Source organism: Schistocerca nitens, chromosome 2 (genome assembly GCF_023898315.1).
Source record: "Schistocerca nitens isolate TAMUIC-IGC-003100 chromosome 2, iqSchNite1.1, whole genome shotgun sequence".
Classification (NCBI taxonomy): Eukaryota; Metazoa; Arthropoda; class Insecta; order Orthoptera; family Acrididae; genus Schistocerca; species Schistocerca nitens.
The window spans coordinates 609,819,908-609,838,686 of NC_064615.1; the positions used below are offsets into that span (position 1 = coordinate 609,819,908).

The 18,779-nt window shown below is 36.3% G+C and overlaps 1 protein-coding gene across 10 annotated transcripts in view; it reads right to left on the bottom strand.

Moving 5' to 3' along the window:
• Positions 1-18,779, bottom strand: part of LOC126236693 (oxidation resistance protein 1) — a 785,360-nt gene that overhangs the window by 171,464 nt on the left and 595,117 nt on the right. For 8 of the 10 annotated variants that reach the window (XM_049946190.1, XM_049946189.1, XM_049946187.1 and 5 more), the window contains 3 exons: positions 9,134-9,296; positions 8,134-8,356; positions 3,821-3,895 (listed from right to left, as the gene is read on the bottom strand). In XM_049946190.1, the coding sequence (XP_049802147.1) occupies positions 3,821-3,895; positions 8,134-8,356; positions 9,134-9,296 (461 nt within the window). The remainder of the gene's footprint in view (positions 1-3,820; positions 3,896-8,133; positions 8,357-9,133; positions 9,297-18,779) is intronic. The other 2 variants (XM_049946188.1, XM_049946191.1) reach the window with 1 other exon arrangement.

An 18,779-nucleotide genomic window follows, 5' to 3' on the forward strand; every position in this document is an offset into this window, starting at 1 on the left:
CTCTCATTCTTCGGACAGGTTGGTGTCGACTTTCGGCCTGACTTCTGTTACAAGACAGAAAACAACATGCGGCTCACCAAAAAGAGGATACGCAACGTGAAGCTACGTGCTGTTGCTGTCCATGACGAAACTGAGGGGAACCTTCAGCATTATGAAAATATTAATTACGATGTCGAAGGGAAGAAGCAGGTGGGAACACTTCTGTTTCGAATCGAGAAGACGACAGTCGAAACTTATTTCTTCGTCTTCATTTTCCAGTCCAAAGAGATTTAAGAAAGGAGAAACTGCTCCACGGAGTACGGTACTGGTAGTGGCAATTCGTCATCACGTTTTTCTATAAATACAAATTAACTCGCAATAGCTCGCGTTTGAAAAAAAAAATCAAACCTTCATGGTTTTCCTGAAATATCTCAATATTTAAAGATACTCAAATACTGATTTTGCAATATTTTCTTTGATACCCCCTCCAACAGTCCGCGCGCAATTGAAGCCTGCTTTGTTGGGCTTTTTCTCATACGGGAGTAGGTAAGTTTTTGTGCCGTCCTGAAGCTCTGCCTTGCTTCTCTCTTAACCTGTTTCTTTGTGCTGTAACGTGCGACTTTTTTAATTCTTTTCTCCTGAACGTAATATTCTACCTATATTTCGTCTTTTATAAGCAAATCAACTCTTCGTAGTGCCTTTTACATATTGAATGAAGCAGCTGCGAACAATGAGTACAGGTCATTTTGCCAGATGTGAAAATATATCACATTTTGCAGGAAAGTAGTCATGTCAGACGAAGAGCTACTGATGGGCTAGAGGGCCCCCTAGGCGAGAATATTCACAAACGGTGCTCGGGATTTTCTTCAGATACTAATGCACAGTCTGATTCGCCTATTGCAGCCCTAACTTACGCAATTCTTACTATGTATCCAGAAAATAGGGTTGGAACAGCAAAATGGTTCAAATATGAAGCCCCTCCAGCAAAAATTACTCGTCAGAATACTGTGACAATTCTGGAAGAACGGTACTCGAGGTGTACACAGAAAGATTTTATTCAAAGTGGCGTAGGCAGAGGAAACCTCTATACAGTATCCAATCTGCTTGTAAGGAATAGTACAATTATTTTTCAATTCACCCTTCAGCTGTGCACCTCCCATTATTTATGTTACTGTAGTGTCCCCCTTCTGGTGTACTCCAAGTTTTGCTGTTGCATTTGTACATGAATGTAATTAATTAATTTCAATCTGCTATGTCACTAATCCAACTCTGTAATTTCAGAAAATGATCATTTATAGTGTAATTGGACAGTAATTAGTACATTTACATTGTTATGAACATTACCTAAAATTTGTTACTGGTGATGGCAACCTAATAAAAAATAGAGGGAAACATTCCACGTGGGAAAAATATATGTAAAAACAAAGATGATGTGACTTACCGAACGAAAGCGCTGGCAGGTCAATAGACACACAAACAAACCAAACACACACAAAATTCAAGCTTGTTGCGAAAGCTAGAATTTTGTGTGTGTGTTTGTGTGTCTATCGACCTGCCAGCGCTCTCGTTCGGTAAGTCACATCATCTTTGTTTTTATATATATATATATATATATATATATATATATATATATATATATGTGTGTGTGTGTGTGTGTGTGTGTGTGTGTGTGTGTGTGTGTGTGTGACTACAAATAATGTTAGGTTGCCATCACCAGTAACAAATGTTAGGTAATGCTCATAACAATGTAAATGTACTAATTACTGTCCAATTACACTATAAATGATCATTTTCTGAAATTACAGAGTTGGATTAGTGACATAGCAGATTGAAATTAATTAATTACATTCATGTACAAATGCAACAGCAAAACTTGGAATACACCAGAATGGGGACACTACAGTAACATAAATAATGGGAAGTGCACAGCTGAAGGGTGAATTGAAAAATAATTGTACTATTCCTTACAAACAGATTGGATACTGTATAGCGGTTTCCTCTGCCTACGCCACTTTATATATATATCTCCCATGCCACCCTTCTTCTTCCTCCACCTCCCCCCCCCCCTTTCCCAATTCCTCATTAAGTTATGTAATGACAGATGGCAGGAATATCCAGTCCTATTACATTACCATACATGAGCTGATTAGACAAAATATTGACACTGATGAACATGAAAAAGGCTTCACCAAATTCCATTTGGATAAAGTAATTTTTTTTTTATCAGCAACACACACACACACACACACACACACACACACACACACATCACTCTGTAGAGTGGGTACTTTCATAACTGTATGAAGAGAAGACTTTGCTTGCTCACACAGTTTTAAATCTTTGCAGTGCAAATACCATAAGAATAAAAACTGCTGGACCAACACTTATTCAATTTCTTGCTAGCTATCAGCTACAACCTCAAGGGGGGGGGGGGGGGGGGGGAAATCAAGTGTTCTTCACATCAAATGCCCAAAAGAATATACAAGCAGTAGGAATAATTTCCTGAAATTTGGTTCCATGTAATTTCAGGCACATATCCTTTTGCCTCAAATAAAAAAGTAAGCTTGTGACTAACATCTCACCCAAAATATTGTAAACATATTTCAACCGAAATTATTTTAGATGTACTGTGCAAATGAAGGTGGTGGCTTCTCATAATAAGACGGTTTCCAGTAAAGCATCCTAATTCCTAAGCTGTCACAAAATATCGCCATAGGAATGACTTGTTTTAACAGCATATTTTGCAGTCAACATATCTGTCGTTAGATATTAATTGATGATCCCAAACTTTATGTCTTCTTATAATTTTTTTTATACTGCAAATGGTTCCCACATATTCCAAAATATTTCACATTAAAACTCTTCATTAGGGAGGCATTTTTATTACTGTTATATGCATGTTACTTACTCATTCACAATAAAATCACATTATTAACTGACTGCCTGAAAATACTTCTTCCCAACATTAACTTTCCTAACATACCAGAAAATATGTTCAGCAACTAATTGTTTTTAGTTCAACTGACTATGCAATCTAAATTGCATGGAACATGTTTCAGATGCTAAGGTATCAATAAAATTTTCAAACTGCAGTTCTTTCTCAAACTGCAGTTTTCATTACTGTGCATAGGATTTATGTTAACTGATAACAGGGAGAGTTTGCAATACATTTAGTTAGATCCTATGCGAGTATCCACTCTGAAACGTCTCTAGTTTGATTCAAATATAATATCAAATTATAATGCACTTACAAGAGACCACAAACAAATTCCGACTAAGCTTACACGTAACAGGTAAGTATACCAACAATAATACGAAATTTCAACCGACAGGTTGCATCTTTTAACCTTGTGAGTATCTTTCATTAATAACTGCCATTTTATGTGATTGCAAAATGTTGCATACTACCAAATAGTGCACTGTGCTGGAAAGGTGTACTTTGTGCAGGGTGCCTTGCTAACTTCAACAGTGAAATGTGCACAGAATGTGTAAAACTAAGTACAACACCTAAATGACAAATACACCCGATTCCAATACTACTAAACTCAACTGCTAAAGTCCACTTCTACTGACTATTCTAAAGCAAAACATCTATTAACTCAGAGTGTGTATTGTATCCAGCTGCCAAAAAAGGTCTGCCAACAGAGTTTAAAATAATGATTTTTTCCTTTTATCTACAGTGATATTCAAAATATAAAAACGTCCTTTTGAGCTGCATTGAATGCGTAAAGTACAAGAAAGTTAATCTAGAAAAATTATCAGCATTAACCAGGGGTCAAAATTCTGGCACATTTTATGGCAGCAATACAACCAACACACTTCCAAGGCCAGCTGTGCCCACCTCCTCAACTGGCTCAGATTCGGAAGACACAGTCTTCAAGATACTGTACAGCTTAACATATGGGGCCTTGATCACCTGCCAGATCCCAATACAAGACATTAGCCATCACAGTTATCATAAACCACTAGAGATAAATTACTGGAAGAGCCATTCAGCAGTATAATTTTTAAAACTAGAACAAGTAAAGAATTAGTACAAGACAAAGTAAAAGAAAACACATTCTCTTTAGCAAAAAATGGCATTCTTTGTGAGTAGAAGAACCGTCACTGACTCATAGTGAAATGCCATTTAAGCTATTGCCTTCATAATATGGTAATACCATCTATCTGAATTCAAAACTCTGCAGTAACATAAATATGATTCAAATTAATCTTGAGAGAAGCTTAATTTCATTTCTTTGCTTTTTTCTACTCTCTAAACAGAATGATTATTAATTTATCTTGAACAGTATTTCAAAAATGTGTGAGGTAACTCCATTCAATAAATTTGAAAATGGCCATTTCATTATGAGACAGTGTAGTGCCTAAAGTTTTTGGAAATAGAAAATGCAGCCAATAAGAAAAAGAAGTTATTGTAACACTGTCTACAAACAGCCATCTTCAGATGAAAACTATAAATTTAAAAGTGGGAAATGTAACTTCTTTTTCACTTAGTGCTATCTGTACAGTGAAACCTCATCATTTAAGGTGCTGATGCATAAAAGCTTTCACCAAATTATGAGAAATAATTATTTACAATTAATTTTTCCAGGAACAATTAAAAACTCTCACATAAAAAAATATTCTTAAAATTATTCTCACACAACTGTGTGTGTGTTTTCTGATGAAAAGCAACAGCTCTTGATACAGTAAAATGTGTAAATGAGTTCACAAGCTCTCTGAAACTGTATAAAATCACCACAGAAAAAAAACCTACTGCCAAAGCTTAGATCTGTTTTGTTTGTACCACTGAGATGAATTAAGATTTTGAAATCTGCAAGGGAATGAAGACTTGCCATATTCAGCTTTAAATATTATTCCATCTGAAGTACTATGTACTTACAGCTGGTTGCTGTTACACATCCTGATACAGACAGCTGAATTAAGTTATCACTGTACTTCCAACCATGCTGGTCAGTCACTATTAAAATATAATGTGCAGTATGTTTATAAACACACAAGATATAATTCAGAAGGAGGAAAGGAACATGCATTCCATGCACATTCATTAAAAAATTATTGACGTTTCATAAGCACATGAGTGTGAACATTCTCATAATCCACTCAAGTAATATTAAATTTTATCAACACTTAACGGGAAATTTAATGAAAATTAAATTCAATTTACAACAAAATCAATGGTTTAAATATAATAAGAAACTTGTTTCTTCTCAAAAAAAAAAAAAAAAGAGACTTATTAGCAAAAGCTCTTTTTGACAACATGTTCAATCAAATTTCTAGGTAAAAGTAGCTGAAAATTATGGTATGTATCTGAAGATGCCTGCTCTACAGTGAGTTGAAAGATTGTTACTTTATGTAATAACCCTCATAGATTTTTTAGTAACTAGTTAATTGTTGTATCATTCAGACAAGCAGTATGAAGCATGTTAAATTATTTCTAAAAGTTGCTTGAATTACTTTCCAGATGCTTTGCCAGTTATTCAGCATGCTTCAAATCCATCCCCATAACACAAAAAAGGTCAAATGCTTTCCAAAGCCATATTGCAAAACTGCATTCTAAAACAAAGCTTTCATAATATTTTGCAAAATTGCAGCTGAAGTACACAAATATTTCACACTGTAACATTGGAAAACACATCTGCAAGTTAAAGTACCAAAGTGAATGATCCAACTGAACACACATCCAGGAAACTAGCTAACTTTCATGAAGCTATCAAAAGATAGACATGGAAGAGGTACTCAACATCCCTAAAATAATTTCTGGGAACAGAAAAACCACCACTAAAATTTTTCTTCTGGGTCTTACTTTTTAGTTTACAAAAGCTCCAAATACAATGATATGTATAATCACCTTCCCTTGCCAGAGTGGTATTTTTTCAAACAACTTACAGATGAAGAGTGAAAAACAAACAGAAATGAAACTATATAAAAATACAAGCAAAATTATGTTGTTAATAGGGAAAGTTGCTATACATACACTGCCTGACACAAAAAGTGAAGCACATAGAAGGAGAAGAGGAAACAAAATAAAATTTAATGAGTTGCGGCAGTATATGATATATTTCAGTGGGAAGTCAAATTTAGGAAGTACTTAGCAGTATGAGCCCTCTTACCAGTATGATGGTGGCCCCCCTGTGGCCTGGATGCACATACTGAGTCAGTTAGGAAGGGTGTCTAAGTCATTGTGCCCTCTTCTGAGGCAAGTTAATCCAAAACTGTTGTTACCAGTCCTCGATATCCTGGATACTGGCACTGCGACCGAGTTTGTGTCTGAGCTGGTCCCATTCAGATTCCACTGGAGACAGATCTAGGGATCTTGCCGGCCATGACAGTACCACAACATCACACAGACAGATCACAGACAGAAATGCCATGTGTGTACTGACGAAAAATGACCCGTGAGTATGTCACACAAGAGGGAACACACGGATGTTCATGACATACCACTGTGCTGTCTGAGTTCCCTGAGTCACTATCAGCAGTGATCTGGAATCATACTCAACAGCCAGCCATTCCATGACACAAGGAGTAACACAGTTGTGCCTCTGCAACACATTAGAAGAATGTGACACCTCTATCCATGATGCCATCATTCTTGCCGACAAGGGTCATCTGGGGTAGTGCAGAACTGTGATCCATAGTTTAACACAATGTTATGCCATTTATCGGCAGTCCACGCTTTCCAGTCATGGCATCACTCTAAGTGTAGCCATCTGTGTTGTCATTTTAATGGTAGCGTATGCTTGGAATGGTAACTTCCTGGTCTGACTGCTGTTCGCTTCTGAGTAATGTCATGGGATCACACAGAATGCCACAGTCAGTCCATAGTTTTCGCTCAGATGGCAGTTGCTGATGTGAAGGTGCTATAATGTACTTGGCATACAACAAGGTGATCCTCCCTACTGGTGGTCAGACATGATGGTCAATTGGAACCTAGACTAGTGTTCCTGCCCTCAGGTTCCCATGCAGTCTAAACTGGGCTACCGTCACATGTAAATGCCCCACATATCTCAATATTGCAGAAGTCGACTAGCCGGCTAAACAGAGGCCCACAATGAGAGCCCTTTCAAATTCTTGTCAGGTGCTGATAACAGTGTCCTGCATGATTACATGGCATTTCCATGTCCTTCACCCAGTGATCATACAACATTTGAGGCTGTTCACACCCTTTATATACCCTACAAAGTCTGGTAACAACACTAAACACAAACAATGCTACAACACTCTGGTGGCCATTCTACCTGTCAAAGAGAACTGCAACTCATCATTTACACGTTCATAGCCACCCATGTTGTATATGTGTAGGAAATTACATATATTTCTGACCGTGTCTTCTGGGAGCTTCACATTTTCCATCAGATAGTGTATATTGAAGTGCTGTGTGGAAATAACATAAGAAGCAAAACAGAAACTTGATAGCATTATAAGCTACGAAACCTGAACTGAGAAATATGAACAGGAGTGAAATCTGGAGACAGGTGTAAGATATGGTAATCGCCACCAGTTAGTCAAAGTTAGAGAAAGGGGATAGGCTGAGCTAAGTTCCACTGTGATCTGCGATACAAATCTCTGTCTCAATGAATTTCAAAGTTGGATTATCATTTTCGTTTATATTCTGTGTCCCTCTTGCTTTTAAGTATCCAAGCAAATTTTTATACCACATTTTTTAACTTGCTGTTTCCTTTAAGCTTAAGTTTCTATCAACCGCATGTTGCTACTTGTTTTATTTCCACATACTATAACATTAAATACATATATTTTATGTAAGAATATTTTCCCACAAATATAAGCTAGAACGTTTTTTGAAGATTGCAAGTCAAGTCCCACAGACTGGTCATGTAATGCTACACCTTCCTGTAGCTAATGTGTGTTTGTTAGGGTGACATTGTTACACCCATATAAAAGGTATTGGGTATGAATCACCTCTTCAGAGTCTATTAAGACTTTATGGCTAAAAATAACAATATGTTTTTACTAGTGGTGTTTACGACCAGTCAATTCAATCCCTCAGATACAATCATATTTAAAAATATAAATTTTAAGCATGGGATAGGACTTGGGTGACTTCCCCAATAATAATAGTCTAATCAGTGGGCCAACAGGTTTGTGTACTGCTATGTTAACTACAAGAAACAATGGAGATGTATGACTTACCTCCCATGATTCACGTGTCAGTTCCCCCAATTCTGCATCACCATCACTGCCTGACCGAGACCGACTATCCCCTGTTCGACCATTTCCATCTCCAACTTCATCATCCCAGAGTTCTGTATCTGATTCCACTAACTCATAACCGCGTGATTTGAAGTCTATTTCTTCCAGGTCACCGTAAAGATGGGGGATCCACAGCATCAGAAAACTGTACAGTTCATCAACCCTGCAAATATACATGTTTTTACCACAAACTATACTAAAAGGTAATGATGAGATACATGATATTTAAAGAAATACATTCCCAATACATAAAGGACATGGCATAAGACTGACTTTAAGTTTACATTTCTTTCTCATGTCGAAAGTACAGGGCAACGACTTAAAAAAAAATAAAACTTCCTGGTAGATTAAAACTGTGCAACAAATCAGGACTCAAATGTGAGATCTTTGCCTTTTGAGGGTAAGTGCTATACCCACCTGAGCTACCCAAACATGATCCATGACCTTTTGTCACAGTTTTACTTCCACCAATACCTACCTTCCAAACTTTGCAGCAGCTCTCCTACATAATCTGCAGGGAGTTTGACATCAGCACACATTCCACTTCAGAGTGAAAATTCATTATGGAAACCATACCCCAGGCTATGAATAAGCAGTGTCCCCAGAATATCCTTTCTCCCAGGAGTGCTAGCCTTTTCAGTTTTGCAGGAGAGCTTCTGTGAAGTTTGGAAGTTAGGAGATGAGGTACTGGCAAAAATAAAGTTGTGAGAATGGAACATGTATCATGCTTGGGTAGCTCTGTCGGCAGAGAACTTCCCTCCAAAACCTGAAGGCCCCAGGTTTGAGTCCTATCCAGCACACAGCTGTAAAACAGTCTTCCCTATATGTTACATTAATTATAGATTTCATGTGTGACAACTGCACATTAAAAAAAACTTTTGAATTCTCAATGATGCATAAAATTAATGAAAACTCATGCTCAAAAACCTCTAATACTTGCCTGTTCCTGGGTACACTGAACCAGTATTCTGGCCTCATTTTCTTTTTCCCATATGACATAATGGGGGTTGACTTTGGAATCTTTTTATTTAATGGTTTCCCCATTCTCAGTGTTAAGTAAAGTGGTGGGTCTTCACAGGATCTTGCTGGTCTTGGTATCAATTCTAAGGAGACAAAAAGAAATAAATTTTCAAAATTGGTACAGTACTTTAAAGAGAGATTTCAAATTTAGCTTCAAATTCAAAGTCCATAGTGATTTTAAAGAAGCAGTCACAAAGAGATTCTACAGAAAATAATTAGTTTTGATGTACTAATTTAGAAGACATTTATCAGACTGTAATTCCTTGCCCTTGTCCACAAAATTTAAATCTACACACCAAGACCAACTTAACAGAAATTCCACAACACAAATTATTTATCCAGAAGCCTGTCCCCATATGCAGACAACAAAGACACAAAGAGACAGGGGCTAACAAATAGAATGACATCTACCAGAAACACAAATGATTCTCCCATTTTCCGAACAGACAGAAATATCTAAACACAACTGCATTACTTTTAGTACCAATAATATTAATAACAATACTATCAATAGTGATAATAATAATAAGTGATAATGCAAGAAATATAAAAACTGAACAGAAACATCATACTGATGACTAGAATACAGTATATAAGAGTTTCAGAAGATCAGGTGTTGTGGACACAATGCTCTAAAGAAAGTATCATTTGGAGAACAGGAAGTCAAAAGCACAAGAAATAATGTGTAAAATAATAATCTTATCTGTGTTACACCTTCAATAACAGAGACTTTTTCAATTTCACACTTTAAGTAGGTAGCTGTCTTTCAGTTGAAGAAATAATCAAGTCAAACTCAAATAAATTCTTCATTATTGAATGTGGTCCCTGGGAAGGTTGTTGAACAGGCAATAGCAACTAAATACGCAAAAGTGCAATATAATAAATATGGTAGGAGAGAGGTGTGAAATTGCATAACGGCACAACAAAACTCAGTTCTTGAGCTGACTGGCTTGAATCCAGATAGGTTTGTCTTCAACATGATCTTAATCAGGGCCTTGCAGTGTCCCTCCAATTAGAGAATCGACTGTATGAAAGAGATTCTTCGTGGAGAATGCACAGAACAGAATAGTTCTATTATTCCAGTCTCACTTTCACTAAAGATGGTAAGAATTACTTTGAACAATAGTTTTTACAAACATTTGTGTTGTATATAAAAAGATGATATAAATAACGTTTATATTTAAGAATTTGAAAGATGAGTCATAAAGCAAGATACTTCCTGCACTGTATTCCAAAGAAACAACCTTGGCATATTTGCAATTAAAACATGCAAATGCCACAAAGAAGAATTTAAAGATAAAATATATGAGCATTATTGTTCCTGCCAAGAACAATGCCCAAGAACATGTGCTTACTTAAAATGTAACAAAATATGAAATGCATGTCACAATGAACACTTAAAAAAGAAACAAGAGAGGGGGCAGTGTCTGAGGGAAGGAGAGGAAGTATTATAAAAGTAATTATATTCACCAATGGCTACACAAGTTTCTTCACTACAGGAGCTCGTAACTGCTATTGCGATTCCACAATAAAATGACATGAGGACTGGCACTCAATGCCAGTTTGCAAAATGATTATGCAGACAAGCTGGGGAGGAAGAGCTCCTTGTCTTGGAGATCCCCACTTTACAATATGATGCAGCATTTCATACTACCAGGAACTGTTATTTTTGAATAAGGTCTTACAGTTTACACACTTGAAGCCACAGTAGCTTACACAGCACTCTCAAAGGATATTTGCATCTGTGGGTACAGGGATGTTTCATACATGCAGAGGAGGTGTACCTCCACCACTTTCTAGAGAAAACTCATTACGAGTACTCATTAACTGGTAACATTATACCATACTTCCTCAGCAACTGCTATTTGTGAACGATATGACAGAGACAGAAAGCATATAATAAGTGATGAGTATGAGAACTATTTGTGAATAAGAGATTTAATCACTAATATAAAGATCTGTATGAACAGCAATAATCAAGGCTTGTAGGTGGTCACAGGTTTTTTTTTTTTTTCATGAATTTTCCTAAGAAAATAACAATCAGATAACTACATTGTGCTACTTGGCATATTTGGGAAATTTTGCAGATTTATGATCACACAAACAGTATTACTTTCATATTAGTAAGAATAACTGCAAAAACAATATCAGCCAATATTGGCTGCAGCTACTGAAATTTAGAAGCAATTGCTTAATATCAGAAAGTAGTGTATGAAAGTATACTCTTACACTAACTTCTAAACTCTGATTCCCCCCCACCCCCCATACATACACAAATCATTAGACACAAGTTCTTTTTTTAAAAAATCTTTATCTCTTTTCAGTAAATAGGAATGCCTATGAGACTAATTGAGCCAACATTAGTATTAAGTTACCAAGTCCAATAACAAACACAGACCCCCCATTTTAATAACCTTACGTGAACTGGCCAACTGCTACAAACACACACATAACAAACCTTCAAAAAATAATTGAACAAATTACAGGAGTATACCAAACCAAATTAATTGTATTTCTTAAGAATTAACTTTCCATAGTAACTTTAAGTGTGACTGAATGTAGTGAAACTGCACATACATTAACAATTCAACATCAACAGTAATAAAAAGAAAGCAATTTCAACTTTATTAGTAACATAATAACATGAAATAAGCAATATTAATACAAATGCTAGTTAAACAAACAGAGGTCAAGTGATTAAAATAGCATTCCTACTCCAACTATACCTCTTATTAAAAACATGCATTACTCTTCAGCTTTTAACAGTATTCCAGTATGTATACTGTATTCTGAAGAAATGGAAAAATGTAACTCCCATGCAGTATGTAGAAATGCAGTGTAGTATTAAGAAAGATGAAGTAGCAGGTCACTTCATTACTTTTCTGTGAACACTGTTCAAATATTTCAGAACTGCCAATGTTCTATGCACTTTGCAAATTGTGAATTTAAAAATGCATGAATTTGTATATGGAATGTGCACACACAGTTCAGTACAGGAGTGTGATGTCAACTTTCAGTCTTATCTACTTATAAAAAGTCATCATTTCTTTGGCTGTATAAACAGATTATGTTGAATGATAGTCACATACCCACTGCAGCATGTAAAATTATCAACACAGTGCCAAAATGAGTTGAAAGAAATGTACACTGTGCTCCTATTTACTTGAGAAGGAGAAAGGTGATGGGAGAACACTGCAAAGCCAAAAATTTCGTGTAAAAATAAGTTGACTTATTAAACAGGCTCAAAATTTTCACGGTTCAGTATCAGAACCAAGTCAAAAAGTTGCTAATACCGACAGGTATCTGGATAATTATGTACTGCAGGGTTACTTATTCCCCACTCTCCCCCCCCCCCATCTCTCTCTCTCTCTCTCTCTCTCTCTCTCTCTCTCCCCCCCCCCCCTCTCCATCCCCCTGCATCCTTGTATCTTATAAGAATTGAAACAATACAAAATTAATAAATGAATCTTTCACGAGCACATCAATGTTTATTCTAGCAGACAGTATCCTCTTCCTCTGTAGATAATTGTTATTGTTACTTCAGCCAAATTCATGTTTCTCTTTTTCTAAAATATGACTGTTCCCACTGTTCAGTGGACTCTGAAACACTGTGCATACAAGTATTTAACTTTACTTTTGTACTTACAGCTTAATCACTGCTACAGTGCTATGGAAGACACTAATTTTAATTCATGTGGTGCGTAAGTGAAAAACTGCCTTCCAAATCATTAGTATATTAAAGTACTACAAAAACCATGCTACAAAAACTGATTTCACTCATCACACAACTTTTAATGCTGTGCACTGGTGTCATTCTCATGCCACTTATTATTTGTTTTCTACCCATGAACATGCTGAAGATTGATTTATTAGGCAAAAAATGCTTTATTACTGCAAATGGCATCACACTCCTGTAAATATCTTATGAAGTGTTAACAGAATTGTGAAAAACATGCAGTTTCACACATTATAAGAAGAAATTCATTTTGCTTTAATTTTACAGCACTGGTATCATTCAGCTTGGTATAATGGTCATGACAAAGAATAATGCATGAAGTAACATGTAGCTATAGCTGTTGCCGAGATGATCTTCAAAAAGAGACTGTCATTTACTTGCTGTGTTGTTTCCGTTCTGGCAGAATTAATACCAACAGAAAACTGAAATATTATCTGTTTCATAACCTGTAACCTGTTAACACTTTCTGGTCACTGCTTATGGACTCTACGGGGATACAAAATTCCCCATCCTGCAGTAACTGCTTTCTATTTCAAATAAAAAAAAATAAAATAAAATGACCTGGACACCTGACAAAATTGCGAGGAAGGTCACCAGAACAGTGGTGGGTAGAACTTCATTTATGTTTGTGCTTTTCTAATGACATCAAATCATATTATTTACAGATCTATTAGACCACATAATTGGAGAAATCACAAAGAAAATTAAACACTTTTTTTCCTAAAACTAATTTCTTTACACACTGTGCACAAATTCTTGAGTTATACCTGTAGCACAGGTTTTTTGTAACACCCATCTGTAAATATGCAGTATGTGAAAAACTGAATATGTAGATATCAACACCAATATACTCAATTCAGCAAATAGGTACCTTTGTATACCAAGAAAAACTAATTCAGTAGTGTGAGAAATGTGTATAGCTGCTGAAACTACTGGAGTAAGCACAGCAATGCTAGTGTACCATGACCGGAAAGTGTTAAATGCACTTTTTAAAAAAGAAAAAAGAAAAAAAAAAGAGAAAGAAGTTATATTGCGAAGTACAAAGATACATTTAGTTCAAACTTGTAATCCACCCATAAACCAGTTTTAGATAAAATGATGTGAAGACTGAATGAGAATAAAATTAAACATACTAAAAGCTTCCATTCCAATGAATGACCAATATTCTATGACAGTCTCTTAAAATACAAGTCAATGCAGCATTGAAATTTATCAAAGACAGCTGTCTATGATACAAGAATAATAAAGCAGAGAACTGCACAATGCATTATTTAAAAAAAAAAACACAAAATGCCAAATCTTTACTGATTACCCACAATCACAAAACATTCATGAAAATCTGTTAATTTCACAACTCCAGCAAACCACAAATAACAACCACGTATCACGTAGCAAAGTTATTTTGATATATAAACACCTACCCAAACCATCGAGCAGAGGATAGTTAGGTGCATGGACTACAAGAAAAGAAGAAAAAGAGAAAAAGAAAAATAAGATCACTATATAATGGTCCATGTATCATAATAACTGTTGTAATTTAGAATACATATATGTGCTCTCATAGTGAGGCACATACCTTCTGCACAAAGTTTCCATTTCTCATTAGCAGAAATGAAATTTATAGATCTCATAAGCAGAAATGAAATTTATAGATTTACCACTCCCTTTTGGAATTCTCTTGGAATAATCAAAGTAACAGAACTTATACTTACAAAATTAACATCTTACAGTAACTGAACACGACAATATACTATCCATTACACACATATGTATGTAATTACCGGAAATGGAAACTTTAGGCAAAATGTACAGCTACAGTTGTTAGCACTTTTATTGCAATATTCTCTATTGAATAAAAGAAGGTGGTATGGTGACTACAGCACTTCCTCTGTGATTAATGTTTAGGGGTTGTTGCGACAACTATTATTTAAGTTTACTATTTTGTACAGTGCATCAACCACTGAACATATTTTACAAGAACCTTATTATCCAGCATCATGAACTAGCTGCTCTCACATCTGCAATGTTTCTCATTATATGCTGCAATAGGTACTCTCAATATGGTAACTATTTTCTGTGTGGCTCTATATATAATGTCATTAAGAATGTACATGAATTATATAATCATAGTGTAAAAATATGTAAGGTTGGAAAGGAACTGGTCTGTAGGTGGTATAATGGAAATACAACAATTATCTTTTATTACATCCAGGGATTAAACTATTTTGTTCCTCCACCCACTGTAGCTGGAATCCCACAATTGCCTTCATCTCAATTTGCACTAGCTCCAGTTTAATTCTAACCTTCACATGTTTTGATGTGACCCCCTCCCAGCCACCACCATTGAACCAACTTCTTCACTTTAATGCGATTCTGTATCCATCAATCTATAACCTCACTTCAATTATTATTAATATGTAACCACACTACACTGTTCTCTCCTCTTTCTCGGCTCTATCACACTCTTTCACACAGAATTCCCCTTCCTATTCTAATGCAAACTCACGCCAATCACATTATTATCCCAGTCCCTTGATGACCCTCCTTCCTCTGTTCCCAGCTCTCTGTTCCTGTCACCACTGTTTGTTCCTCCCACCTTGGCAACATCAGGATGCCTGGAAAATGTACCCACATGTACATAATACATGAGAGTATGTTTTGTTTTGTTTTGTTTGTTAGCTCTGAACAGGAAATTACTTGAAAGCTGAGCTTTCAGTTTAATCTTGGATCTGCATCATATAACAACTCAACCACACAGTGAGTAATTATCTTCATTTTTCTGCCCTGTTTATATTCCATCCAGGACTTTCCAATGTGGGCAGTATTGATGAAAATACATGCCTAGTAGCTGCAGTAACAGAATGTGGTCTGCGCAGATATTTTATTATTGGACTTCTTGTTGTGGACTACTAGTATATAAATTTTATCAAAGGATACCTCACTGGAAAAAACTTAGATTATGAGACAGAATTGCTGTCCTATATTTACATTCAGGAGTCCTAATTTCTTTCAGTATTGCTGAAACATACATTAATAGCAAAAAAAATTTTTGTAGCTTTCTGAATTCTTTGTTTCTTCATCAGGAAGAATGAAAGAGTATGTTTAGTAAGGTTGGTAAACAATGGTAAGTCACACAGACTGCAAGTTGAGAGGAACCACCTGACAGGAGACTTGATGATTAAGGCAGGCAGCAAAGACCAACTGAAATTCAGCTGGTCCATTTCAAAATCTTCCTTGATGTTAACCTCCGTATCACAGAAGTTCACGCCCATAACTTTGTCTACATAAATCTAAACAATAACTCCACACTGACAACAGCTGCCACCCCCCCCCCCCCCCCAAACAAAAAACAATCCTTTCCTACAGCCGAAGCATCCAATGCAAATGTACCTGTTCCCCGTAACTACATCACATGTCTTGCCTTGTCCACTAATACTTCTTCCAGGAAGTTTCTTCTTCCCACTTTTTAACAAATAAAGCTCCACTATCTAAAAATCTCGTCCTTGTCACCCTATACTAACATGAATGCTTCAATGAATCATTGGCTAAGGCTGGGAATTTCTCAAGTAAAGGCCTGAAATTACATCTTTCCTTGACATCCCCAGAGCACTGTCCCTATGTCATGGTGACTATCATTGCAGTCATTCCTGCTGTAAAACTTGTCCCCAAGCACTCCATTCACACCATGGGTAAAATATACAATCAAAAAGCTAAACCAAAATGTGAAGCCACACAAGCCTTTTACAAATACATGTTCACTGCACTTTTTTAAAATAAAATGGCCACTACTTGAGTGCCCAGGCACATGAATGGACCGAGAGTGACCTGTCTTGGGGATACCAAGTGCAAAGTTGCTGAGCAAGGTTTATAGTATGACTTAATGGACCCAAGTGTTTTCTACAGCACATGGACCATTTGGATCCTCCCATTCAGCACCAACTTCTCTGCACTCCAAATATGTGAACTTGCTCTCCCAACTATTTTCATGTACTGTCACCCCCCTGGACTTAAATTCCATTAAAAAACTTCCTCCCATTTGTCTGTTTATACACTTTTTTCATTGTTAGTATTTTCTTTTTACTCAGTTTCTCTCTTATTTAATTTTTCCTTCCTCCTCCTGTTTTTTCATATTCTTTTTCATCTTTTTTATCCTTTCTTCTTTCTTTTTACTGTCTCCCATCTCCTTTTCCAGTATCCTCTTATATCATAATTGCGCTGTTTATTTCACTTTTTAAAAACATTCTTGCATCAGTCTGTACTGCTCACTCTCTTCTGTCATCTCTCAGCTGAAACTGCACTAACTTTGACTGCCTGCACACTATGACTCCTCCCTCTTAATCTGTGTTTCCCCTCATAATAAAGACTGGTGAATTACTTTCAAAATTATATATGAGTGACCTGTCTCTCCTCCTCAATCTGTCTTGAATTTAAGTGCCTTCCAGCCATGCTGGCTCCTTGTGATGACAGAGTTATTTTCTTTGCTTCCTTCACGGTACATGGCGATCCAAAATGCATCAGTGAAATTAGAGGTGGTTGGCTTTTTTTTTTCCCCTGAAGTACTGTGGCATAAAGGTCCCCCGGTCTTCTGTGGCTAGTTACAGAGTAAGAACATAATGATAATTTATTTGGTTTGTTACAACAATGACCTCTCTTTTAGTGGAAATAACTTCACAGCAATCACTACAATGTACAACAGAAAACACAGTGTAACAATGATGTAGAAGTACCGCGTTGTGGATGTGTTTGCTGCAGGAACAGCTCAGCATGATGTAGTAATTCCATTCTTCGACTGCATTCAATGAACCCAAACAGGAGGTGAATATCAGCCAACTTTTTATCAGTAAACCTATACACACTGCTATGTACCACTGTGAATGCATAATTATCATACATGGTAAAGCAAACCAGAGACCAAACAGAGCAGTATCCAAGGCAAGCTTGAGAGCGGGGAGTGAAGTTGGCATTAATGTTGTCAACAGCAAGTACCATGAGCGAATGTAAGAAGTTTGTTTCTGAACAAGACCTACACACAGTGTACATTTGCAGCATTGTGCAGGTATTTCCAGTGCAATACAGACTCAAATATAAAAGTCGCAAATCGAATAAAATGCAATCATTCTGGAATGAGCCGCTGGAAACATCGAACCCCGTATATTTAAGTTCTCAGAAAATATTCCGGAATAGCTTCTATTTTGCTGTGGTTTGGGTTCACCCTGTGCTGCATCTGAAACCTTCACCTGCTCATAAGATGTGACTCTCTTAAGTCCTCGTTGATCCAAGCTCCTTTTCATTATGTTTCAATGGGTTTGGAAAAGTACTGGTGTTTAAAATTACACTATTACTTCTTGCAGTAATTTTCACTTTCAATGGATTTTATTATTAAGGCACTAAACTTTACCAAACAATTTGAAACTACTATAAATGTACAATCTGTTAATGTTTAATGAGCACCACAGAACTTTTTTGGATGTTTAGTACAAACTGTCCCAAGCTAGTAATAGTAGGTTAATAACACAGAGCTGGTACCATCTGAAGATGAAAACACACACACACACACACACACACACACACACACACACACACACACACACACACACCACAGCCATCACAGCCAGGAAAACTAAGGGAACAAAAGAAGACCTATCACAGGAGCACCATTCAGCTACTGTACAATTTTTTAATGCAGATGAAACTTGTGTCCTCTGTCAGTTTTCCCAGAAAAAGACACCAACTTTCAAAGTTATGGAAGTAAAGTGGCCATGGTATCAAACTAAAAAACAAATAACTGCAGAACTTTTTTTATGTAATGGTGATTCTTACTTTGATAAAC